Source organism: Centruroides sculpturatus, unplaced genomic scaffold (assembly GCF_000671375.1).
Source record: "Centruroides sculpturatus isolate CEXI.00-Female unplaced genomic scaffold, Cexi_2.0 scaffold40, whole genome shotgun sequence".
NCBI classification, from domain to species: domain Eukaryota; kingdom Metazoa; phylum Arthropoda; class Arachnida; order Scorpiones; family Buthidae; genus Centruroides; species Centruroides sculpturatus.
Genome location: NW_019384602.1, coordinates 1112894 through 1139394, shown reverse-complemented (window position 1 = coordinate 1139394; position 26501 = coordinate 1112894). Strand labels below are relative to the sequence as shown.

Below are 26501 nucleotides of genomic sequence, written 5' to 3'. Positions count from 1 at the left end.
GGAAGAACTGATTATTGGGAACTCTCGCTTTCTCATATAACTTTTGTGTTTATTTCTTTAGTCATCATATCTTTTCTCTCACTATTGTAATCTTGCTATGCAATGTTTGTTTGTTTTATGATTGTGTATATACATACTAAATTTCAATAAATTCTGTTAAGTACATTTCATTTATTTTTCAAAAAATAATTTTTGGACTCTTGACATCAATATAACCTATAGCTTATTACATTGCGACTTATCACCACTATAGATATGTATTTCTAAACACTATTTTGGTTATAATTTCTTTATAAATAATTTCATATTCTATTATGATATATAGTGTACAGTGAACTCTTGTCAATCCAAACTAATTATTTTACAGGGTAAGCACCCTGTAAAATATTATGGAAAAATTTGTATTTGCAAGGTTATATATAAGAAAAAGGAAGTCAAAATGGACTACATAAAAATATAGATATTTAAAGTTTTTAAATTGTATTTGACACTCATGTTTATGTTAAAATGTATAATACATATTACTTTTACAAATTTTTAATGTTTTCAAGAAATAATTTTTGATTTGTTTTTGACTATAAAACTTAGCAGAAGTGTGCACTGTATACAGTATATTTATTTTCTTTTTATATTATTTATTTTGATAAATACACTGTATATTTATCAAAATAAAGAATATGCTTGAAAAATTAACTTAACTGAATAAGAATTTAATATATATCAGATATTCATGCAAAGTACTTATTGATTGCAGGATATAATAGAATAATATGGAACATAGAAGAAACAAAAGAAAACCTCTTACACCAAATCATTCCTTTAATTTGAAACTTAAACGTAGAAATAATGAACGGTAAATATATGTTATTTTATAAATCTTAATCTTTTTTCAACAAAGTTAAGTTTCCATCTTCTATAAAAAAAACCATAGAAACCAATAAAAATTTCTATTGATTTTTTTCTATAACAATATTTAAAACTAATAGAATTTTTTATTGTTATTCTAGGGAAATAAGTTATTTAAACCAATAGATACCAATAAAATTCCTGAGATCAAAGAATTAGTATAGCTCAACTATAGTTTTAATTATGGTATAAGGAAATTGTAAAATGAAAATTTTTCACATGCCACATGTACTATATGTGCCATCATAATTGGATGCTATTAATTTTCCATGTGACAAAACACACATGTATATTTTATTTTTTGGAAAAAAATACCTTTAAATTTTTTAATAACCGGTTACTGTACTCTTTTGCTAATATACTATTATTTGTCATTGTTCAGATTGGTAGAATTAATTTATAATTAAGAAAAGAAAGTCAGAAAGGTTACACATAAATAAGTGTATATACAGGGTAGTGCACATTATTTCTACCAATTTCAAATGACAAGTAAAAGACAGTGAAAAATTGTAGAAATTTTATTTGGCCATTAAATGAAAGACCACACATATACATTTAGTATCACTTATAGTATACAGTACAGGTATCTCTTGCTTAATATGGGATTTGATTAATGCTGCAAAAGTAATTTCGACGATCCCTTTATATACACGGCAGAAGTTTGAATTAATCTATCTTTAAATTTACCATGCAAAAATATACAAGCAGTGAGAAATGTTTTCTAATCAATAGAAAGTCATCATTCCTCCCAAGTAGTCATGCTGCCAGAGCCTTAGAGCCAGTTTATTACTCATAGTCATGCTTGTAGCTGTTCTACTATATTGACAAGTTATGTTCTTTGTAAACTTTACAGTCCATCAATCATGTTGAAAAATAACAGAAATTCCACAACTGGGTCATTAAATCAAAAAAAGAAGAGGAAAGTAATTACATTAGATACAAAACTTGAAATAATTAAAAGATTTAAATGTGTCAAAAGTAAAAGTAAAATTGCAAGTGAATTTGGTTTTAATGAGTCTACAATACGGACTATTTTATCCAAATCTGATGAGTATAGCAAGCAAGGTAAAGTTGCATCTACATCTGCAANCTTCTGTTCGCCGGATGTGTGAATCCGCGCCGCCGATAGTTCTCCTTTAATTTTAGTTCATTTATTTGACTTTGTATATTTGCTAGAGTTGCTTCTAAATTAGTTCCGCGTTCGTCCTCGGGACTATTTATCGCTCCGACTATCCCTCGTGCTTTTCTGGTTAACTGCTCTATTGTCTCCTCGCTGATTGCAATTTTGACTGCATTATCAAATGTGTCCGGTTCTCGGGACATTACCCTCCGTTTAATCTTGTCATTTAGCCCGCTCTGAATTGGACAAGTAATCTCTCGTCACGTTCCTTGGCTTGGCATTTTTTTATTACTGCGGTTTCCCGAGCGTCTACTCCTGTTTGTTCTATTATGGTTTCTGCCACTAAGCTCTGTAGTCTGACTGTACATCCTCATCGTGCCCCTTTGTGCAGGTATAAAATTTTTGTAGGCGAATTTCGTGTTATAAACTAAAATTTTTCCAAAATTTTAATTGAACTTTGAATGCAACTTTATTGAGATGGAATGAGTTATAAAAAATTAAAAGAGATAAGGGAAATATAAAATCTGGTTAACCCTTGATTCCCACGAGTCAGGTTCCTTGTTGAGATGAGTACATCTCTGTGTCACGATTGTGTCACCCATCACCTTATTGGTCCAAGGAGTTTGTCATCCCTGACGAAATCAGGGAAAGGCCCAAAAAAGAGGACTTCGTATAAAAAGGACAGACATGATGAGTAACGGTGTGGAAGTTATTATTTGATTGTGTGCCGTGCCGAGATTTTCTACAAGAGACTGTTCCTGTTCATCAACCAACACCTCCTCCTCACCTACTGAACTCAAAGATTTCAACAATTCACCTACTTAACTTCGAACTGTGGGACTTTATTGCAGTTATTTGATCAACAGTATAATATAACATATTTATCCTGCTCGCGCACTATTGTACGCTCTCTGTCTCCACGTAAACCAATCGCAAACTCGATTGTAACTAGGAATTGAACTAGAATGAACGCGATTCACGTAGCTTATTATTAACAGATATTAACCTTGTAACCTTAAAATGTATAACTGACGTAGATTTAATATAAATAAATGGTTGTTTATGTTTAAAGCAACTTTGAGTGCAGTTTCTTCCATTCTTCTCTCCGTTCACTCCATTCTGGGTCCAAACCTCGTACGTCACCACTCACGCAAACTTGTGGTGTCTGTATCAACCTAAGGATACAGTGGTGTCATCCTGATGTGGTATCAAAGAGATACCGACCCAATGGTCACACTTGTAAATCATTTTTAATAAAACTTTCTTCCATATACAGTGGAACCCTGTTAACGAATGTAATCTGTTCCACGAGTCCATTCATTAACCGAAGCAATTTTTCCCATAGAAATTAATGCAAATACAATTAATCCGTTCTAGCCATCAGTATTTTTGTAATTTTATTTGTAAAATGGGTTTTCTTTGATGAAAATATAAGAAAACATAGTATCTATCATTACAGCAACAAATATGTAAACTTTATTTAATAAAGTAGCACTGTACATACCTTTGTTTCTACAGAGCTTAATGCTTGGAAGAGGAATCCCCCTCCATAAAAATATCGGGTAGCACTGCATCGGGAGTTTCTTCGAGTCGAGGTCTCTTTTGATAAGGAACAAGAAAGTGGTCTAAAGTTGATTGTCTTACTCTCTTAATCAAAATTTTTCTAAAATGCGCTAGCACAGTGTCGTTCATTAAATTAATGACCCTATTAGCCACAACTTTGTTAGGATGGTGCTTCTCGATAAATTCCTGCACATCATTCCATTTTCTGCAAATTTCCTTGATCTCAGCACTGGTGATTTCTTCCCTAGCCTCTTCCTCTGACGAATGCTCTTCTTGTAAGACTTTCATCTGTTCTTCCTGCATGGCAACCAGCTCTTCTGTCGTTAGTTCATTTTGATGGTCTTTCAGCAACTCCTCCACGTCTGCATCATCTACCTCTACTCTCAAACTCTTGCCAATGGACACGATTTCATGCACTACATCAGGAGAGCTCTCTTCTTCAAATTCCTGAAAGTTTCGCTCTGGGACACAAGTTGGCCAAAGTTTCCTCCAGGCCGATTGCAAAGTGCGGTGAGAGACCTCACTCCAGGCTTTGTCAATAAGGTTGATACAATGCAGGATGTTAAAATGCTCCTTCCAAAAAGCTCTAAGAGTTAAGTCGGTATCATTGGTAACCTGAAAACACATGGTAAACAGTGCCTTGGTATACAGCTTTTTAAAATTGGAAATCACTTGCTGATCCATTGGTTGCAGTAATGGAGTTGTGTTGGGTGGAAGGAATTTGACCTTGATGAAGTCATGTTCACTATCCAAGTCGTCCTCCAAATTTGGTGGATGTGCTGGAGCATTATCCATTAAGAGAAGACATCTAAGAGGAAGATCCATTTCCTGAAGATAATTTTTAACAGTAGGAGCAAACACTTCTGTGAGCCAATCCATGAATAAAGTCCGAGTTACCCATGCCTTACTATTTGCCTTCCATTGTACAGGCAGTTTGGACTTTATCACATTTTTGCTCTTAAAGGCACGGGGATTTTCAGCGTTGTAGACTAAAAGTGGCTTGATTTTGAGGTCACCACTTGCATTAGCGCAAAATAAAAGAGTGAGTCTGTCCTTCATGGGCTTGTGCCCGGGAAGTGCTTTCTCTTCTTGGGTTATGTACGTTCGTCTAGGCATTCTTTTCCAAAAAAGACCGGTCTCATCGCAATTAAACACTTGATTCCAGACGTATCCTTCACTTTTTACAAACTCTGCGAATTCATCTACAAATGCTTTTGCTGCTTTTTCATCTGAACTTGAAGCCTCCCCGTGTCTTATGACACTGTGAATGCCAGTTCGTCGACGAAACCTATCAAACCACCCTCGGCTCGCTTTAAAGTCCTGCCTGTCTGCACTTGTACTGGGTCAACAAGTCATTGTATAAATTTTTAGCCTTTTCACAAATTATAGCTTCACTAACACTATCTCCAGCAAGTTGCTTTTCATTGATCCATATTAGCAACAGTTTTTCAACTTCATCTAAAACTTTAGATCTTTGTTTCGATATCACATTCACTCCTTTAGTCACTTTGGCAGCCTTAAATGCCTTTTTGTTTTTAATAATTGTAGAGATAGTCGATTTTGCCACATTATATTCTTTAGCAATGTCAGAAACACGAATGCCATTCTCGTATTTTGCAATAATTTCTTTCTTTAATGTTACACTAAAACGTTTTCTATTTTCACTGTCACTTTTTTCTTTCTTTGGTGCCATATTGATTAAATATACAGTATAAATAACAAAACTAAAAAATAAAGTTTAGCACACTCAAAAAAGCAATGCTTACCTTGCACACACCTAAGAGCCGTTCTGGAACCTCAGAACCAGCCGTTCTGAGTTCCAGAACGGCTGGAAACTATTGGGTTGATGCAAAAGTTCGTCCCGTTTTTAGCACCAGCTGGCTAAAAATGCAACACTGAAGTGTTATTTCTTTCACATGTGTAAAATTTCAATGTTGTTTGACAAAAGGGATCTCAGCTAGTATTTGAGAATAAAGTTGTGTTACTTAGTTGTGTTTTTAAAATTTTGTTAAGCATTACAAATGGCAGAAAATAAGGAGCATTTTCGACATATTATACTTTTTTATTTCTGAAAAGGCAAGAATGCTTCACAGACACAAAAAAAGATAAGTTCTGTGTATGGTGAGGGAGCCATTGATGATTCCACGTGCCGTAAGTGGTTCAGAAAGTTTTGTGAAAGCAAGCTTACAAATTTGACACAAAAAGCCGTTTAGTTCATTATCCAGGACAAAATTTTTGCAAAATAAAAGTTTGTTAACTGATTTGGTCATTAACCAGGACGTTTGTTAACCGGGGTTCCACTGTATCTGGAAAAGCCACCACCTCTAATTTTATTAAACAAACTAAGAATTTCTAAACAGACCATTCTGTATAGTGATTGAATAAATTCGTTTTTCACTCTGTCTGTACCAGGAGATGAACCCTTTTTTAATCTTTGAATTGCCACTTTTAGTTTGTCAAATGAGAAAAGATCATCCAAAAGAGCAGAATTATCATAATTTATAGTTGGCAAGACACCAAGACCACTATTATTAAAATTTAATTTCAAAAAAAACTTATCCATTCATCAGTAGAAATCTGACTCTCTGAAGTTGCTTAACATACACTATTTATCACAATTATCCAACAGTCTCTTGACAATCTTGTAGTTTGCAACTGTTTACTTATATTAGTCCAATTTTTTTTCTTCTTAGCTTGACATAGCAAATGAAATCTAATTTTATAATTAATATATTTAACCAATTTCTCTCATTCGAGTGAAACATGCTAAACTCCCACAATGTCTTATTTTTCTCTTTTTTTACAATTTTACAGTCTATATTAAACCATCCAAAACCAACTCTGCTCTTATCCCAAATTTTATCACTAATCCACATTATCTAGTAGATTTCTAAATTAAAGTAATGATTAATTAATTAATTAATGTCAAGAAAAAGTGAAGATATCACAAGATTATAGGAAGAACTGATTATTGGGAACTCTCGCTTTCTCATATAACTTTTGTGTTTATTTCTTTAGTCATCATATCTTTTCTCTCACTATTGTAATCTTGCTATGCAATGTTTGTTTGTTTTATGATTGTGTATATACATACTAAATTTCAATAAATTCTGTTAAGTACATTTCATTTATTTTTCAAAAAATAATTTTTGGACTCTTGACATCAATATAACCTATAGCTTATTACATTGCGACTTATCACCACTATAGATATGTATTTCTAAACACTATTTTGGTTATAATTTCTTTATAAATAATTTCATATTCTATTATGATATATAGTGTACAGTGAACTCTTGTCAATCCAAACTAATTATTTTACAGGGTAAGCACCCTGTAAAATATTATGGAAAAATTTGTATTTGCAAGGTTATATATAAGAAAAAGGAAGTCAAAATGGACTACATAAAAATATAGATATTTAAAGTTTTTAAATTGTATTTGACACTCATGTTTATGTTAAAATGTATAATACATATTACTTTTACAAATTTTTAATGTTTTCAAGAAATAATTTTTGATTTGTTTTTGACTATAAAACTTAGCAGAAGTGTGCACTGTATACAGTATATTTATTTTCTTTTTATATTATTTATTTTGATAAATACACTGTATATTTATCAAAATAAAGAATATGCTTGAAAAATTAACTTAACTGAATAAGAATTTAATATATATCAGATATTCATGCAAAGTACTTATTGATTGCAGGATATAATAGAATAATATGGAACATAGAAGAAACAAAAGAAAACCTCTTACACCAAATCATTCCTTTAATTTGAAACTTAAACGTAGAAATAATGAACGGTAAATATATGTTATTTTATAAATCTTAATCTTTTTTCAACAAAGTTAAGTTTCCATCTTCTATAAAAAAAACCATAGAAACCAATAAAAATTTCTATTGATTTTTTTCTATAACAATATTTAAAACTAATAGAATTTTTTATTGTTATTCTAGGGAAATAAGTTATTTAAACCAATAGATACCAATAAAATTCCTGAGATCAAAGAATTAGTATAGCTCAACTATAGTTTTAATTATGGTATAAGGAAATTGTAAAATGAAAATTTTTCACATGCCACATGTACTATATGTGCCATCATAATTGGATGCTATTAATTTTCCATGTGACAAAACACACATGTATATTTTATTTTTTGGAAAAAAATACCTTTAAATTTTTTAATAACCAGTTACTGTACTCTTTTGCTAATATACTATTATTTGTCATTGTTCAGATTGGTAGAATTAATTTATAATTAAGAAAAGAAAGTCAGAAAGGCTACACATAAATAAGTGTATATACAGGGTAGTGCACATTATTTCTACCAATTTCAAATGACAAGTAAAAGACAGTGAAAAATTGTAGAAATTTTATTTGGCCATTAAATGAAAGACCACACATATACATTTAGTATCACTTATAGTATACAGTACAGGTATCTCTTGCTTAATATGGGATTTGATTAATGCTGCAAAAGTAATTTCGACGATCCCTTTATATACACGGCAGAAGTTTGAATTAATCTATCTTTAAATTTACCATGCAAAAATATACAAGCAGTGAGAAATGTTTTCTAATCAATAGAAAGTCATCATTCCTCCCAAGTAGTCATGCTGCCAGAGCCTTAGAGCCAGTTTATTACTCATAGTCATGCTTGTAGCTGTTCTACTATATTGACAAGTTATGTTCTTTGTAAACTTTACAGTCCATCAATCATGTTGAAAAATAACAGAAATTCCACAACTGGGTCATTAAATCAAAAAAAGAAGAGGAAAGTAATTACATTAGATACAAAACTTGAAATAATTAAAAGATTTAAATGTGTCAAAAGTAAAAGTAAAATTGCAAGTGAATTTGGTTTTAATGAGTCTACAATACGGACTATTTTATCCAAATCTGATGAGTATAGCAAGCAAGGTAAAGTTGCATCTACATCTGCAAGTATGCAATGTACACGTAACCGAAGTGCTATAATGGTTGAAATGGAAGATCTGTTGATTATTTGGCTGGAAGACTGCAATCAAAAGAAAATTCCAATAAGTGGTTTTAATATCATGGCTAAAGCTCTAAGCCTGTTTTCAAGACTTAAAGAGACTAAATATAAAGAAGATAACTCAAAATTCACAGCTAGCAAAGGCTGGCTTGAAAATTTTAAATCTAGGGCTGGGCTAAAGAATATGAAGATAAGAGGTGAAGCTAAAAGTGTCAACAAAGATTCTGCATCTACATTTCTTGGTGAGCTACAGAAAATTATCAAAGAAAATGATTATGATTACTGCCAAATTTTCAATGTAGGTGAAACTGCCCTCTGCTGGAAAAAAATGCCATCTAGAACTTTTATAGCAGAAACAGATGTAGCACAGCCTGGCTACAAAGTATCAAAAGATTGCTTAACTGCTATGCTTGGAGGAAATGCTAATGGAGATTTTAAATTGAAGCCACTTATTGTCCATCAAACTCAGAACCCAAGGGCTTTAAAAGGATGTAACAAGAACTCTTTACCTGTAATTTGGCAGGTGAATCAGAAGGCTTGGGTTACCCAAAGCCTGTTCAAAGATTGGTTTAAGTCTTATTTTTGTCCAGCAGTTGAAGCTTATTGCAAGAGTAATAACTTAGCTTTCAAAGCTCTTTTGCTTTTAGATAAAGCACCTGGTCATCCAAATTATCTAAATGATCTGTGTGAGAATGTAAAAATTTTATTTTTTCCACCAAATACATCTCTACTACAACCTATGGACATGGGTGTCATTGCAACTTTCAAAGCCTATTTTTTTAAAAACACATTCTTAAAGGCAGTAGAAACAACAACAGGGGAAAATGCGATTACACTCCCAGAATTTTGGAAAAATTTTAATATCAAGCATGCAATTGAAAACATATGTGACTCATGGGAGCAAGTGTCTTCTAGCTGCATGAGAGCTGTTTGGAAAAAGCTTTTGCCAGAATGTGCTAATGACTTGCAATTTTTTCAAAATCCTGTGAACAGCACAATTGATGAAATCATTGCAATTTGTGAAGACCTTGGTTTTGGAGGTGTTAATGCAGAAGATGTTAAAGAATTATTTGATTCAAATTCAAAAGATTTGCATGATGATGGTCTTGAAATTGAACAATTATGTGCATATGAAGACAACAAACAAATAAAATCTGAAGATGTGGTTCCAAAGGAGATAACAATCAAAGAACTGGATGGAATATTTCACAGTTTAGAATTGCTTAAGCAGCAAGTAATGGATATGGATCCAGATGTTAACCGAAGTATGCATGTTTGCCAGGGTATAGAGAGTCAGTTTACTTGTTATCGTAAAATTTATTCTGATAAAAAAAAAATCTAATACTGTTCAAATGACTCTTGATAACTTTTTATCTAGTAACAGTAACTAATGTATGTAACTTATAAGCATTTATTAATCATTTAGTTTGCTTTCATGTCTTATTTTTCCTAAAATAGTACCACATTTTAGGAAAAATAAGAGGATTATTAGTACAGTAGTCAATCGTAGACAAATTCTAATTTTACCATTGATTGTAGTACCTTGGTACTCAAATTGTTTCAGAAGTCTCTTCGAGTAATGAACAAATTTTTTTATAAGGAATAATGTAAATTAGATTAATCCAATTCAGACCTGAGAGCACCCTTATAAAAGTATTTTAACTAGAATTTAACACAAATTTAACAAGAAGTTTAAAGCCTAGCATGCATAAATCATAAAAAAAGCAAAAAAAAATACACATATACACTAGAGTGGCAAAATACACCTATTGGGTTTGACTAGAAAGTTTTTGCATGTTTTTAACAGTTGTCTTTACTTAACTTAGATATGTGATTTAATTATAACAGTTCTGAAATTTAACACATTATTGCTAACTTGATATTGTATTCTATGCTTAGAAGTTTATTTTAAAACTTTTTGCTTTGCATTTTGTTTGCATAAAACCAAATTGAAATGTCTGCAGATAAATTGCATATCAGGCATATTATACTTTTTAAGTTTCATAAAGAATATAATGCTTTACAAACTGAAAAAATATTCATAGTGTTTATGGGGAAGAGGCTTCTAAACTTTGAATATGTCAAATGTGGTTTTGAAAGTTTCGTTTAGGAACTTTTGAACTAAAGGATATAAAACATATAGGGCACCCAAAATCTGTTGACAAAAAGAAATTAAAGAAAGAAATTATTAAAAATTGACAAATAACAACTCATGAACTTGCAATCATTCTTAATGTCATGATAACTACATGCTATGTAAAACTGGATTTAATTAAGTCCAATGCATGTAACCATACCAGAAATATCCAGCAAAAGTATATTTACTAAAAATAAAGAAAATAAATGTTTTGTGTGTCACTGACATGTATTATTAAAACACTTCATCCACTTGAAATTGTTGCATAACATGATGATTTTGACCGTATTTTTTGGCCTTCTTCAGGTTAAAAGTTCCGAGATCCGAAAAGCCGTTGTGCTTAAAGATTTAAAAGTATTAGAACATTTTGGAACATATCCAACTTTACATATAAAATTAATTATGCGCATGCATATCAAGCATTGCATAAACAAAAATATATTTAATAAAATATTATTTTACACCCACATGAAACGGTGCAAAACACCTTAGAGTTGTGGGGTCTTCCCCTTCATAAACAAACTTCCAAGCTGTAGAAATATTAATCGCATCCTTATTTGCATTTTTCACCGGATGCTCGCCCTCTGGTGTTTAAAAACAAAACTATTCTATCTGGGTCGTTTGATTCATTCTTGTGTATTATCAGTAGTAAAGATGAAAAGCGATAGAAAAAGCAACTCTTACTGTTTGTTCCAAATTGCAATTTCAAAGCCTTACGAGAGCCTGATATAAGTTTTCGTCTATTCCCACACGAAAAATGGAAAAAACAGATCGGTTATATTTATGAGCTCTGAATTCTGAAAGAATGGATTAGACTTAAGAATTGGCAGTTTCCCGATTGTCCAGCTTTACACAAACAAGTTATGCTGTCAATTTTAAAACATTTTGTTAAAGTTTAAAATGCCAGTAATTTTGTGTAGGATACGGGGCCGGATTTAAGCATTTCAAAGCCCTAAGCTGAACTCTGTAAGGCCTCTTACCAACCCTTCACAATTTTAGAAGTCAATCATAAAAAGAAAAGAATTAAATCAGACAATGACTGATTTAATATGGATATTGGAAGAAAAAGACATGAGGTTTCACTAGTCTTCTGTTTTATAACTAAGTTTAATTAAAGTTTTATAACTATTCCATTAGAAATCTTTTTTAAAATTGGTTTTATCAATTTTTTTAAAAAAGATCTTATGTCAATTCTTAGAAAAAAATTAATGAAATACTAAACAAAATAAACAGTACATTTTGTGTAGTATTTTTTGTAGTATTAAACAGAAGTATATTTTGTTGGTTTGTAAAAAAAATTCTATTACAAAATCTAACTTCAATTTTCTTTTTTGTACAAATGTTTGAGGTCACTTGAAAGTTGAGGCTTTTTACTTGTAAATCCGGCCCTGATGGGACAATGTCAAAGCTGATGTTTTTTAACACAAAGGGCACAAATATGTATAGAACAATCTCGCTCATTTGTTTTGATACCACATAATGACGTGTCCCGCTAACAATAATTGTTCTCCTTCTATAAAATTTCTTGATAAACAGCTACAGGCAGCATACAGTCGACCAAGGGGGTCGACTGTATGCTGCTAATAAATTGGAACGTATCTATAAGATAGATATGTTCCAATTTATTAGGAATCCGATTTCTTACAAGTCGGTCCAATCACAGCCCGACACGTGTCAAGTTTACGGACTACGGCTGATTGAAAGGTTTTCTTCCATAAAATTAATCGATTCTACACTAATCCGACTCAACATTTCCAAAATACGTATATTTTTTCGTAGTTTTATAGGAATCGTAATTATAGGGACCGTAATTATAGGGGGTCGACTGTATATCATCATATCAGACAGTAATATATGATTACTTTTACATTACTAGTTACAAGCAACCCAGATAAAGAAGCCATTTTGTAAAAATGCAGCGCCCTCTATAGTTCATGAAAAACGCAAATAGTTGATGCAGTAATTGCGTAACCCCGCTTTATATGTTTCCAGAGTTTCTAGTTTTGATGTGTGTTCCCGTCTGTGTGAAGTTTAATGACGAACGATAGTTAGAATAGATAGAATGAATGATAGTTGCTCATGCACGAACAACTCCAATAATTCTGTCTTTGGCAAGGTGGTGGTTGAATATAACCACCACTTTGATCTGATTTACAGAAAAATTGCTGCATATACAAACAAGAGAATTGCATATAACAGGCGTAGTACTATTTATGACATTCTGCACAACTGCAAAGACGACATAGACAAAAGATTTGCTCCGGGGATATATTCTGTCCCATTAAGGGACCTTGTATATATTGGTTCCACGATACGTTCTCTAGATAAGCGTATACGCAAACACAAATATGACATTGATCATAACAGATGCACCACTGCCCTATCTACTTATGCTTTGACCCTGGGCATAAGTGCCGACTTGCATAACGTGCAAATCATTAAACTATCACATAGAAGGGAACCCATATGAACTCTAGAAACTCTGGAAATATATAAAACGGGGTTACGCAATAACTGCATCAACTATAAGGATGCGATTAATACTTCTACAGCTTGAAAGTTTGTTTATGAAGGGGAAGACCCCCACAACTCTATTTAAGGTGTTTTCCACTGTTTCATGTGGGTGTAAAATAATATTTTTTAAAAATATATTTTTGTTTATGCAATGCTTGATATGCATGCGCATAATGAATTTTATATGCAAAGTTGGATATGTTCCAAAACGTTCTAAAACTTTTAAATCTTTAAGCATAATGGCTTTTCGAACCTCGGAATTTTTAACCTGAAGAAGGTCGAAAAATACAGTCGAAAACATTTGTTGTTTTTTCAATTAAATATTTTACTGGTCACTTAAAGGTTTTTGTGAGTCTATTATATATATTGGGCTAGTACCTGGTAACGAGTAACCTTTACACAAGGTGAATCAAGTATATTTTTGTCTGGTGAAAGTAGACAGCTCTATGGTTTCATTTTATTTTTAAATTAGTTACTCATGTTTATCACAGAAAACTTTTTACAGATGACAAAACTTAAAGTTAAAATGAAAATATTTGCTATTAACCAAAAATTTGATTTAGCAAGTTGTGATTGTTCAATTGAGTACTGAGGTACCGCTGTATTTGATTAACACAAGTTTGAAGTTTGATATATATGATAGCATTGAGGGATTAATTAATTGTGTTAATCAAGGGATAGCATTGATATGATAGCATTGAGGGATTAATTAATTGTGTTAATCAAGGGATACCTGTACTCAGTGGTGATATTCGAAATATTTAACAAAGGGTTCGCTAACAGAAACTTTTTCCTTAACCTAACCCCAAGCCCGAGATAACTCGGGCAAGTTACATAGCGTTTCATGAAACTCGGGCGTTTGGTCTCCCTAAAAGTTCTGTTTTTTTTTTTTTTGGCTTTATGGAATGTTTTTTAAGTCTCCAAATTTTTTCAAAAATTTTTTCCCGCGCGAAAAAATTTTATCGCGATTTTAATTTACCTTTAATGACGCACGATTCACACTTAATTGCTTTTTAATTGTTTTTTAATGGGAGTTTGATATCAAATTTCATTCATCGTTCTAAAGTTGTAGCGCACGGATTTTACTTCGGTAAAGTTATTTAAAGCTAGTTTCTGATGTCAAAAACGACCTCCGATAGTTTCTAAATTTTTTTAATTAATAGATTTTATTATATATAAGTTTAATTAAGTCGGGGGGGTCGGAAATCGCAATAAAAATTTTAATTTTTTAAAAATATATAAAAATATACGGCCAACTAGTATTCACCCTACTATAAACCTATCGCCTCCCGAGACTTCTATGAGAATGTTCCGGAAAATCGGACTCCAGCTGTGTTCAAGGTCATCCAGCTGTTTAAACAATGACTCATCAGCGTAAGATTTCACAGAAAGACGAGACAAAGGAAAATAAAATCTGAAGCTTTTTCTTCAAAATTAACGCATTTCTTTCGTTTTTTCAGTTTTAAGTATTTTTTATGTTTAATTACATTAATATCAAAAATTGCTAGAGTCCCAAGGAGTTAATTGCTTTCCCTATGACTTTTTCTCAAGAAAAAACTTTTTAAATCGTTTATTTTATCATTAGGTATTATTATAATAAGAGACAGATGTCATTGTTTCTCGAAATACAATATCTTTTTTATTTCGCTGTCGATAGCCGGACACGTGTTCCGCAGCCATCTTGTATTTTCTCGCGCGCGTGGGATTGTGGGATCCCTCGTATGACTGGATCTAGTTTCAAGAACTCTCTTGAGTCGATCGCGATTAAATCTCGTTTCAGTCGAGATTGAAACGGTCGATGGAGGTTATATGCGAACGGCGACAATTAGAATATGGCGAACGGGATATAAGGCTCTAGTTTAGTAGTGTTACAGAGTAGAATACGTATATTTTAATATATTTTTTAAAAAAAACAAAACCGCTGAGAAATGTTACGTGTGTTTAACAACGGGTTCGGAAAACTTTGAAAATGTTAACAACAGGTTCGGCCGAACCTGTGCGAACCTGCTGAATATCACCACTGCCTGTACTTATATATGAACATTCGTGCTACTTGAAAATAACATCTAAATGTCCTCTGCCAGCATGGCTGCATTCTTATAAGTTCACTGCAAAGCATCCATGACATGTGGCACCATGTCTTGTGGAATCCCACTTATTTCCTGAAAAATGGAAGCCTTCAACTTTTCAACTGTATGGAGATGATGGGTGAAGACTCTTACCTTCAGATATCCTCAAAAGAGGTAGTCCAGAAATGTTAAATCTGGGGAGCAGGATGGCTAGTACAAATCATCAAAGCAGGAGATAGCGATTGGCAAACAACTCTTGGAGTAGAGCCACATTTGTGCAAGCTGTGTTTGCTATTGCTCTGTCATGTTAGAATCAAATTGTGTTAGCCATGTTTCATGCTTGCAATTCAGGCATTAGGAAATTTTGCCATATTTCATTGTAGTGGTTTGCATTCACAGTTACTGGACATATAACACAATCTTAAAAATATAGGAGCCAATAATCCCACACATGCCTACTGTACACCACATCACAACTTTTGTGCAGCCAGAGGTTCCTTGTAAAGAATTCAAGGATTTTCACTTGCCCAGTATCTCCAGTTTTGTTTCTTTGACGAGCAAGAAATGTCTTGCAGTGATACAACAAAAGAAGAAAAATTAATACAAAAATATAATAATAATAATAAGTGAAAAAATAGCTGACATAAAAAAAATTTTAAACAGAAAACAATAAATGTATTGATTTGATAATTAATAAATATTTTTATAATGTACACAATTGCTTATGTCTCTATACATTTGTAAATTAATTCACTATATACATGAATGTCTAAACACAGAACCAAACCAATACCAGCAACTACATAGGCTGTTGTTTTTTCAACCTCTGATGGTCCATAAAGCAAAGACAAATGTAAACAACAAAATGAATTTATTACCAAAAGTTAGGTACAAACATGATTACTTTTCAACATAATCACAGTGAAGATTGAGGCATTTGTCATATCTGTGGAAGAGCTTTGCAATCCCCTCTTCATAGAATGTTGCTGCCAGTGACTTGAGTTGGGCCTTAATGTTGTTTTGAAAATTGTCATTAGTCTCAAGCCTCTATCTGCTTAGCCATGTTTTCAGTTCAGGAAAAAGATGGAAGTCTTCACATGTTAAAGATGTGAAGACTTCTACCTTTCAGACTTCCACCCAGCTTGGAACTTTTTAAACACCCAGCATATATCCCATGAAACCTGATTGATCTATCTCTAACCTAACCTGATTTAATGCTGAGCAACTTCCACCTCTTTCCTGAACAGAAAAAGTGGCTAGGAGGGCAGAGGTTTGAGACTAATGATGGTCTTCAAAACAACATTAAGGCCCATCTAAAGTCACTGATGGCAACATTCTATGAAGAGGGGATTAAAAAGTTCATCCACAGATATGACAAATGCCTCAATCTTCATGGTGATTATGTTGAAATGTAAAATGTTTATACCTAACTTATGGTAATAAATTCATTTTGTTATTTATACTTGTCTTTATTTTATGGACCATCAGAGGTTGAAAAAACTGCCCTCATATGTAATTAATATTGTTGCATTGTCCAAAATATAATTATATTTTGGACATTTCATTTGAAATAAATTGGAAAATATTAAGATGAAGAAGGCCCTAAAAATTTATGGAATTTTGAATATTTTTTTTAAAGTTCTTAAAAATATGATTAATAATCTATTATAGATATATATCAAAATTTTAACTTCTGCAAAGATCTCCAAAATTCAAAAGCACATTGTCCTAAAACCAATACATAAAAAAATATGATATAACTGATCCAAATAATTACAGATTAATTGCAATAGTGAATTCAGTTAGGAAGATTTTTTTCTATCATGCTATATATTAACTCAATGGATTGAGAGATATTATGCAGTTTCAAGGTTCATTTTATGCAAAAAGAGGACAGAATATAATACATTTATATTAACTGGAATAATTCAATTACTTCTAAGAGAAAAACATTGAAAATTATATACTTTGAAGACTTGTATAAAGCATTTGATTCAATTTGTCATGAGGTAGTTTGCAATGTATCCTGTAAAGAGAGTTTATACCAAAGATTTTTTAATTTACTAAAGAATTTATTTTTTGATATTGTATACCAAATTAAAAGAATTATATTTTTAACTGATGAAGTTGTATCAGTAGTGGGTCTTCTACAAACAGATTAAGTAAGAATGGTCCTTCAAGACTATCCTTATTTAATCTATTTGTTGATGACTTATCTGAAATACCATATTTACTCGCATATAAGACGAGGTTTTTATTCATTTTTCACTGCTTCCAAATCTAGGCCGTCCTATATGTGTGAGCGAAGTATTCTTTGTGTTTTTTCTATAATTTTTGTAAACTGTGTATTTGCATTTTTTACCAGATGCTCACCCTCTAGTGTTTAAAAACAAAAGTATTTTATCTGGGTCATTTGAATCGTTCTTGTGTATTGTCAGGAGTAAAGATGAATAGTTATAGGAAAAGCAAAGCTTTTGAATTGAATTCCAGATTGAAATTCCAAAATCACACAGGAGCACAATATAAGTTTTAATCCATTCCAACATGAAAACAGATGATTATTTAGAAATCAGAATTTGAAGAAACTCATAAGTGGATTCATAAGTGTTAAGAATTGGCAAAAAGGGTTCCCAATTGACCAGCTCTGCATGAACAAATTATGTTGTCAATTTTACAAGATTTTTCCTTAAAGTTTAAAATGCCAGTAATTTTTTGCAGGACAATGTGTGCATTTATGTGCATTTGGTATTTTATTTGTGATTAAATGAAATAAAATTAGAACTGTATTAATAAATCTAATTCTTTATTTTGATCTTTAAAGTCACATCTCCTCCTATATGCGAGATTGTCTTATATCTGAATAATATTCCTGTTCGAATGCCACAATAGTGCTGGTCTGATAGAAAGAAGGGATTGTTGCAGAAGAGGGTCAAAGTAATTCAACCAAAAGTAGTTGTTGACCTCCTGCTGGAAGAGATAGGATGGTCAATGACTACTCATTAATACTGGTCTACTATTACTATTTGAAAAGTGATCTGTCTTAGACAGGTTGTGATGGCCCCACATGTGATTGAAATTGCTAACCTTAACATCTGAAAGACTTCATATCACTTCTTTAAATAAATAAAAAAAATCTTGTAAAAATGCTAGATTAATTGCTTTTGTGTGATGATGATGTGTTTAAATTTTGACAACAGATTGTATAAACTACATGGGAAGTATATTCTCATAAATATTGTGTTTATAGAAAAATTATTGGGCTGCAATTTGAAAATATTGTAGTCCTATAAATTCCAACTGTCGTCTGTCTGTCTGACTGTTTGTCTGTCCTTAATCTCAAGAAAGTAGTTAGATAGATGATAGCCAAGATCAGATGTGGAAAGCTTAGGAGCAGGAAGCCCACATTATATGAACTTCCAGTTTGGAATGGAAGTCACATTACTTCAATTCAAAATTTTCCTTTGAATGGAGTTATAAAGATCAGTGGTTGCCAAAGTGAGATACTCAAAGTGATACTTGGTACACCAAGTTTCCCTAATATATGTATACAGTAAAACCTGTCTATGGTGACCATCCACGGTACCTTCAAAAAGTGGTCTTTTAGACAGGTGGTCGTCCAATACAGGTGGCCCTGTAATAACATATTTCCGTACGTATTTTGCGCATTTTTTAGCCATTTCTACTAAGCAAAACTCGAGGTGAGCAAAAATAAGAGAATTTTTTCAACGATAGGGCTATATTGGTATTGTATTTTATTTTAAACATTAATACAATACTCGCATTTTCTCGATTATAATGCATATTTTCTTTTTTCCGACTTAATTAATTCGACTCAGTTCTTTTCGTTTTTTCCTCATNAAATAAAGCCATTTATGTAAAAGTGTTTTTTAATATATATATATATTAAAAAAACACTTTTACATAAATGGCTTTATAATAGAATTGTGCCTAGGGCCTCAAAGGAGCATAATCTGCTACTGGTATTGATTGATGCATTAGAAATCAATCACTACACCTTTCTTATATAGCACTTGCAGCAGTCTGTCTGTCATAGATGCTGTGAGGGTTTTTAACAAAGATAATATCATACATTCCATCCCAAAATATCTATTGGATTTCTGTAAATCAATTACTTTCTATCTACATTTGACTTGCTGATTTACATGTAGATTTTCTATTGGCAAACAATTTAACAAAATAATAAACTAAATAGAATTCTTATAAAAAAGGATGTAATTTTAAAATATATATATTATACTCACTTAATTACTGCAACAATGATATAACATGAAATAAACCTGCTATATCATTACTGAAACAGGTAGCATATAGCACTTGCCTGCATGGACTTGAAAGTGTTACCCCATGAAAAGTCTATAAGTATTTAATTTTCCACACTTAATGACTCAGGTTTTTTCATTTCTGAATGGTGCTTTCTTAATTCTAACAAGCACCCTCCAGTAGCTGAGTGCATAAAACTATCTAACATTGGTAGTTAGTTAGTCATGGGTTTGAGCATGGCCTATGGGCTGACCATGTGAAGTTTTCTGGGTTTTCTTCATGTTAGTAACACTTAAATAGGGTCCAGCATAAAAGTCTTCCTAGGATACATCCACCCAACAAATTGCTAATGTGTCGTGTTGTCTAAACCAAATAAACCAAACTAATTCTAACGAGTGATTATTTATTGTGACATCATCACAATGTTCTCAATTCTTTTAATGGTGATCTTGCCTCTGTACATCATACTTTTCCTGTTAACAATAGATTCATGTCAGTCATCGATATCAGTGGTCTCCAAACTTTTTTGATTGCATACCCCTAAGACAAAAATAATATAAGTTGTACCCCTATAATATAATATATAATATAATATAATATAATATATTATATTATATTATATTATATATTATATTATAGGGGTACAACTTATATTATTTTTGTCTTAGGGGTATGCAATCAAAAAAGTTTGGAGACCACTGATATAGATGACTGACATGAATCTATTGTTAACAGGAAAAGTATGATGTACAGAGGCAAGATCACCATTAAAAGAATTGAGAACATTGTGATGATGTCACAATAAATAATCACTCGTTAGAATTAGTTTGGTTTATTTGGTTTAGACAACACGACACATTAGCAATTTGTTGGGTGGATGCATCCTAGGAAGACTTTTATGGGAAGCTGGACCCTATTTAAGTGTTACTAACATGAAGAAAACCCAGAAAACTTCACATGGTCAGCCCATAGGCCATGCTCAAACCCATGACTAACTAACTACCAATGTTAGATAGTTTTATGCACTCAGCTACTGGAGGGTGCTTGTTAGAATTAAGAAAGCACCATTCAGAAATGAAAAAACCTGAGTCATTAAGTGTGGAAAATTAAATACTTATAGACTTTTCATGGGGTAACACTTTCAAGTCCATGCAGGCAAGTGCTATATGCTACCTGTTTCAGTAATGATATAGCAGGTTTATTTCATGTTATATCATTGTTGCAGTAATTAAGTGAGTATAATATATATATTTTAAAATTACATCCTTTTTTATAAGAATTCTATTTAGTTTATTATTTTGTTAAATTGTTTGCCAATAGAAAATCTACATGTAAATCAGCAAGTCAAATGTAGATAGAAAGTAATTGATTTACAGAAATCCAATAGATATTTTGGGATGGAATGTATGATATTATCTTTGTTAAAAACCCTCACAGCATCTATGACAGACAGACTGCTGCAAGTGCTATATAAGAAAGGTGTAGTGATTGATTTCTAATGCATCAATCAATACCAGTAGCAGATTATGCTCCTTTGAGGCCCTAGGCACAATTCTATTATAAAGCCATTTATGTAAAAGTGTTTTTTTAATATATATATATATTAAAAAACACTTTTACATAAATGGCTTTATTTATATATATATAATAAACTTTATATTTTGTCTCAAACAGCCTAAAAAAATATATATATATACATTTTTAAAACTTTAAACATTCACTAAATTTTTAGAGGCATATTATCTTTTTTCTATGTAATTTTTTAGGCTGTTTGAGACAACAAGGCCCTAGTGCACCTATTAGTTAATCTGCCACTGATTAATATTATAAAGTGAATATTTTATTATTTTTATAGTAGTAACATTTAAAATAATAATGATGATAATATAATTAATAATTGCTAAAATCTTGACATTGCTGATTTATATAGATTGTATACCATATTCAGTTTTTATTACTTCAATGTTAAAAATAAAAATTTAATATTAATTTTAAATTATTATTTTTCTGGTTTAGACTTCGTCATCACTCTATAAATAAAGTAATTTGTGAACTTTGCAAGTTAATTCCAGGTGATTGTGAAAATGAAACAAAAGTAAGTATAATTATATAAGAAATTTTTTGTACTAAATGAAGGTCACAAAAATTTAATCAAATTATATCTCCTGTAGATGTTCATTGGACAGCAAGGTTTGATATTTTGATTTTATATGTTTTATTTTTGAAAAGGTTTTTTTGCAAAGGTATGTAGAAACAAAAATAGAAAATTTTCCCCTATGTAAACTTTTTAAGACAAAATTATCTTCTGGCAGAGATTTGTAAAAATTTAACAAACTTTTTTTAAATAGGTTTTTATAAAAATCATTTTCATCACTCAAGATCTATTAATTCTAGTTGACTTTTCAAAAGTTTATATGCTTTGAACTAGTTCAAATGTCAATGATAAAACATATCAGTGAAAACAAGCTATTTGGACTAGATAAATTAGCTTAAGGAACTATATTTGTCCTAAGTTAGAAGTGGTTTGTGGTTTAATTTGTAAACCAGTGGTGTTTCCAAATTATTTAGATAATCTGTTAAAAATAATAATATATTCATTTAAATAAAATTTAAAGCACAGTAGAAACACAACGACCCTAGCAACATATGCTTCGGAACAGGCGATAATGGCGGAGCTGCACGCGGCGAAAATCATTATAACCAACTCCAATCCACAACAACTAAAATGGCTAGAAGCCATGGAGATATTTAAGGTGAGAATAAATGGTACGTATATTAATTATAAGGAGGAAATGGCCCTATCTGTAGCATGGCAGATTTTGCTGGATAACAGTGTTTAAAGGGATGANTTTTATATTATATTATATTATATATTATATTATAGGGGTACAACTTATATTATTTTTGTCTTAGGGGTATGCAATCAAAAAAGTTTGGAGACCACTGATATAGATGACTGACATGAATCTATTGTTAACAGGAAAAGTATGATGTACAGAGGCAAGATCACCATTAAAAGAATTGAGAACATTGTGATGATGTCACAATAAATAATCACTCGTTAGAATTAGTTTGGTTTATTTGGTTTAGACAACACGACACATTAGCAATTTGTTGGGTGGATGTATCCTAGGAAGACTTTTATGCTGGACCCTATTTAAGTGTTACTAACATGAAGAAAACCCAGAAAACTTCACATGGTCAGCCCATAGGCCATGCTCAAACCCATGACTAACTAACTACTAATGTTAGATAGTTTTATGCACTCAGCTACTGGAGGGTGCTTGTTAGAATTAAGAAAGCACCATTCAGAAATGAAAAAACCTGAGTCATTAAGTGTGGAAAATTAAATACTTATAGACTTTTCATGGGGTAACACTTTCAAGTCCATGCAGGCAAGTGCTATATGCTACCTGTTTCAGTAATGATATAGCAGGTTTATTTCATGTTATATCATTGTTGCAGTAATTAAGTGAGTATAATATATATATTTTAAAATTACATCCTTTTTTATAAGAATTCTATTTAGTTTATTATTTTGTTAAATTGTTTGCCAATAGAAAATCTACATGTAAATCAGCAAGTCAAATGTAGATAGAAAGTAATTGATTTACAGAAATCCAATAGATATTTTGGGATGGAATGTATGATATTATCTTTGTTAAAAACCCTCACAGCATCTATGACAGACAGACTGCTGCAAGTGCTATATAAGAAAGGTGTAGTGATTGATTTCTAATGCATCAATCAATACCAGTAGCAGATTATGCTCCTTTGAGGCCCTAGGCACAATTCTATTATAAAGCCATTTATGTAAAAGTGTTTTTTTAATATATATATATATTAAAAAACACTTTTACATAAATGGCTTTATTTATATATATATAATAAACTTTATATTTTGTCTCAAACAGCCTAAAAAAATATATATATATACATTTTTAAAACTTTAAACATTCACTAAATTTTTAGAGGCATATTATCTTTTTTCTATGTAATTTTTTAGGCTGTTTGAGACAACAAGGCCCTAGTGCACCTATTAGTTAATCTGCCACTGATTAATATTATAAAGTGAATATTTTATTATTTTTATAGTAGTAACATTTAAAATAATAATGATGATAATATAATTAATAATTGCTAAAATCTTGACATTGCTGATTTATATAGATTGTATACCATATTCAGTTTTTATTACTTCAATGTTAAAAATAAAAATTTAATATTAATTTTAAATTATTATTTTTCTGGTTTAGACTTCGTCATCACTCTATAAATAAAGTAATTTGTGAACTTTGCAAGTTAATTCCAGGTGATTGTGAAAATGAAACAAAAGTAAGTATAATTATATAAGAAATTTTTTGTACTAAATGAAGGTCACAAAAATTTAATCAAATTATATCTCCTGTAGATGTTCATTGGACAGCAAGGTTTGATATTTTGATTTTATATGTTTTATTTTTGAAAAGGTTTTTTTGCAAAGGTATGTAGAAACAAAAATAGAAAATTTTCCCCTATGTAAACTTTTTAAGACAAAATTATCTTCTGGCAGAGATTTGTAAAAATTTAACAAACTTTTTTTAAATAGGTTTTTATAAAAATCATTTTCATCACTCAAGATCTATTAATTCTAGTTGACTTTTCAAAAGTTTATATGCTTTGAACTAGTTCAAATGTCAATGATAAAACATATCAGTGAAAACAAGCTATTTGGACTAGATAAATTAGCTTAAGGAACTATATTTGTCCTAAGTTAGAAGTGGTTTGTGGTTTAATTTGTAAACCAGTGGTGTTTCCAAATTATTTAGATAATCTGTTAAAAATAATAATATATTCATTTAAATAAAATTTAAAGCACAGTAGAAACACAACGACCCTAGCAACATATGCTTCGGAACAGGCGATAATGGCGGAGCTGCACGCGGCGAAAATCATTATAACCAACTCCAATCCACAACAACTAAAATGGCTAGAAGCCATGGAGATATTTAAGGTGAGAATAAATGGTACGTATATTAATTATAAGGAGGAAATGGCCCTATCTGTAGCATGGCAGATTTTGCTGGATAACAGTGTTTAAAGGGATGACTATGGAGCATGCGCAATACAATTACAGAATGATTTCACATGATAGTGTTCGGAAGAAATTCATATCAAATGTTTATTTGAACAGTAATGGCCTATTTGATAAAGCCTGAAGAAGCCTGAATTCCTGGGCGACAAAAACGTTCATGATTCTAAAATAGAAGCACTCTGGTTAAACGGTTTGAGGAGTATTTTATTTTAAACTAGCTTACCCGTCGCGCATTGCTGCGATCTCAGAAGAAAGGAAATTTAAGCAAACTCATTATGATAAAATTCAGTTTACATTTTATTATTTTTATTGAAACTTATTATTATTATCATTATTCATTTTCATCAGGAAAACATTTCAAAGTGTCGTTTCAATTCTATTTATTTATTGGGGTGTTTGTGGATACACGATATTTTTTGTTTTTCCGTCTGGTGTGTACACGAATAAATCGGAAGGTTTTTCGACGCGTGAGCTGACCACATACAGTTGTCCATGCGAGAAGCACGGATTCTCCAAATTTAGCCCACACACTCGCTGCGATTGTCAGAAGTGCGATATTCCCCATTTTTATATATATTTTTAAATCCTTTATAATTTTAATTATTTAATTGCTCCTTCCTCTCTTCCTTGGCATGTTGTGAAATTTCTGATAGTTGGATAATAAACCGTTTTATTGTAATTTGTCTTTTTAAATTATTAGATGATATTAAAATTTGGAAAAGGGGATCCCTAGATCGGTAAAATAGGCGAATTTCCTTCTACAACTTCGGTTGTTGTTCGGTATACAGTTAAAGTTTTAACAAAGTTCGAGCGAATACGTAATTAGCAAAAAAAAGTTGAAATAAAGTGATTAAACAAACATTATTACGAATATCGTAAATAACAGTTCACAAATGCATATATAGAAATATTTTTTGAAGGGGGAAATGGTCTTCACAATTTGAAATCAATCGAACACACTGTACTCGAATGCTCATGTAAACACGCGCCATCTATCGTAGGATAAATGTACTATGCCAAAAACTTTCGCGGGAGTGTATTAAAAAACTTTCCGAAGTTTTATGGCAATCGTACTATGCCACAAACCTTCGCCGGAGTATATTAAACAACTTTCCAAAGTTTCACGGCAATCGGATAAACGGTGTGGTAATGCATGAAGGACACACACACACACACACACATTCATTTTTATATATATAGATAAAATTCTTTAATCAACAGAGTGAATCAAATACAGTAAACTTCCGATTATCCAGGCTAATGGTAGGGAGAGGTGACACGGATAATCGAAAGACAGGATAATCCGAACTATAATTATTTAATACATCTATAACAGCCGTAAATGATCGGGCTATATTTTGGATAAATAATAATAAATTAGAAATGGATTTGGCACTAGAGTGAGGCATTAGGTGTCATCTCTTATATTAAAATTAATAAAATTTTACGGCTGTTGTAGATGTATTAGCTTAATGTATTGGGTTTTGCTGGTCGTGTATATTTATATATCAGGTCAGCCCAAAAGTTCATGCGTATTTTTATCTACAAAAAAAGCAACAAAAAATCTTAATTAAATTTTATTTCAATCTATAATGTATTCACCATTATTTTGTACAATTTCTTGCCATCTTGATGGTATCTTTTTAATCCCGTCTTTGTAAAATGATTTCGGTTTTGAATCAAAATATTCAGAAATAGCCTTTTTTACATTGTTCTCATCCTCAAAAGTTTTCCCTTTTAAAAAATTCTGCAAACTCCGAAAAAGATGATAATCACTGGGAGCAATATCTGGCAAATATGGTGGATGAGGTAAAATTTCCCAGTTGAAGCTTT

The 26501-nt window shown here is 31.5% G+C and overlaps 2 protein-coding genes across 6 annotated transcripts in view; one reads left to right on the top strand and one right to left on the bottom strand.

Moving 5' to 3' along the window:
• Window positions 1–3259: 3259 nt before the first annotated feature.
• LOC111625050 (tigger transposable element-derived protein 1-like) lies at window positions 3260–4927 on the bottom strand. Its single transcript, XM_023368077.1, has one exon. It carries the CDS (start codon window positions 4703–4705, stop codon window positions 3548–3550), a length of 1158 nt encoding a protein of 385 aa, XP_023223845.1. The 5' UTR covers window positions 4706–4927; the 3' UTR covers window positions 3260–3547.
• Window positions 4928–7271: 2344 nt separating this feature from the next.
• LOC111625049 (tigger transposable element-derived protein 1-like) overlaps window positions 7272–26501 on the top strand; it is a 35235-nt gene continuing 16005 nt past the window's right edge. For 2 of the 5 annotated variants that reach the window (XM_023368073.1, XM_023368075.1), the window contains exons 1-2: window positions 7272–7399; window positions 21611–21689. In XM_023368073.1, the coding sequence (XP_023223841.1) occupies window positions 7317–7399; window positions 21611–21689 (162 nt within the window). In that variant the 5' untranslated portion in view covers window positions 7272–7316. Of the gene's footprint in view, window positions 7400–7553; window positions 11053–21610; window positions 21690–22920; window positions 23067–23850; window positions 23930–24005; window positions 24025–26501 lie in introns of those variants that run through there. The other 3 variants (XM_023368076.1, XM_023368072.1, XM_023368074.1) reach the window with 3 other exon arrangements.

Excerpts from the sequence above, each read along its gene's own strand:
- LOC111625050 (XM_023368077.1), bottom strand. The coding sequence starts at position 4,705 with ATGCCTAGACGAACGTACATAACCCAAGAAGAGAAAGCACTTCCCGGG.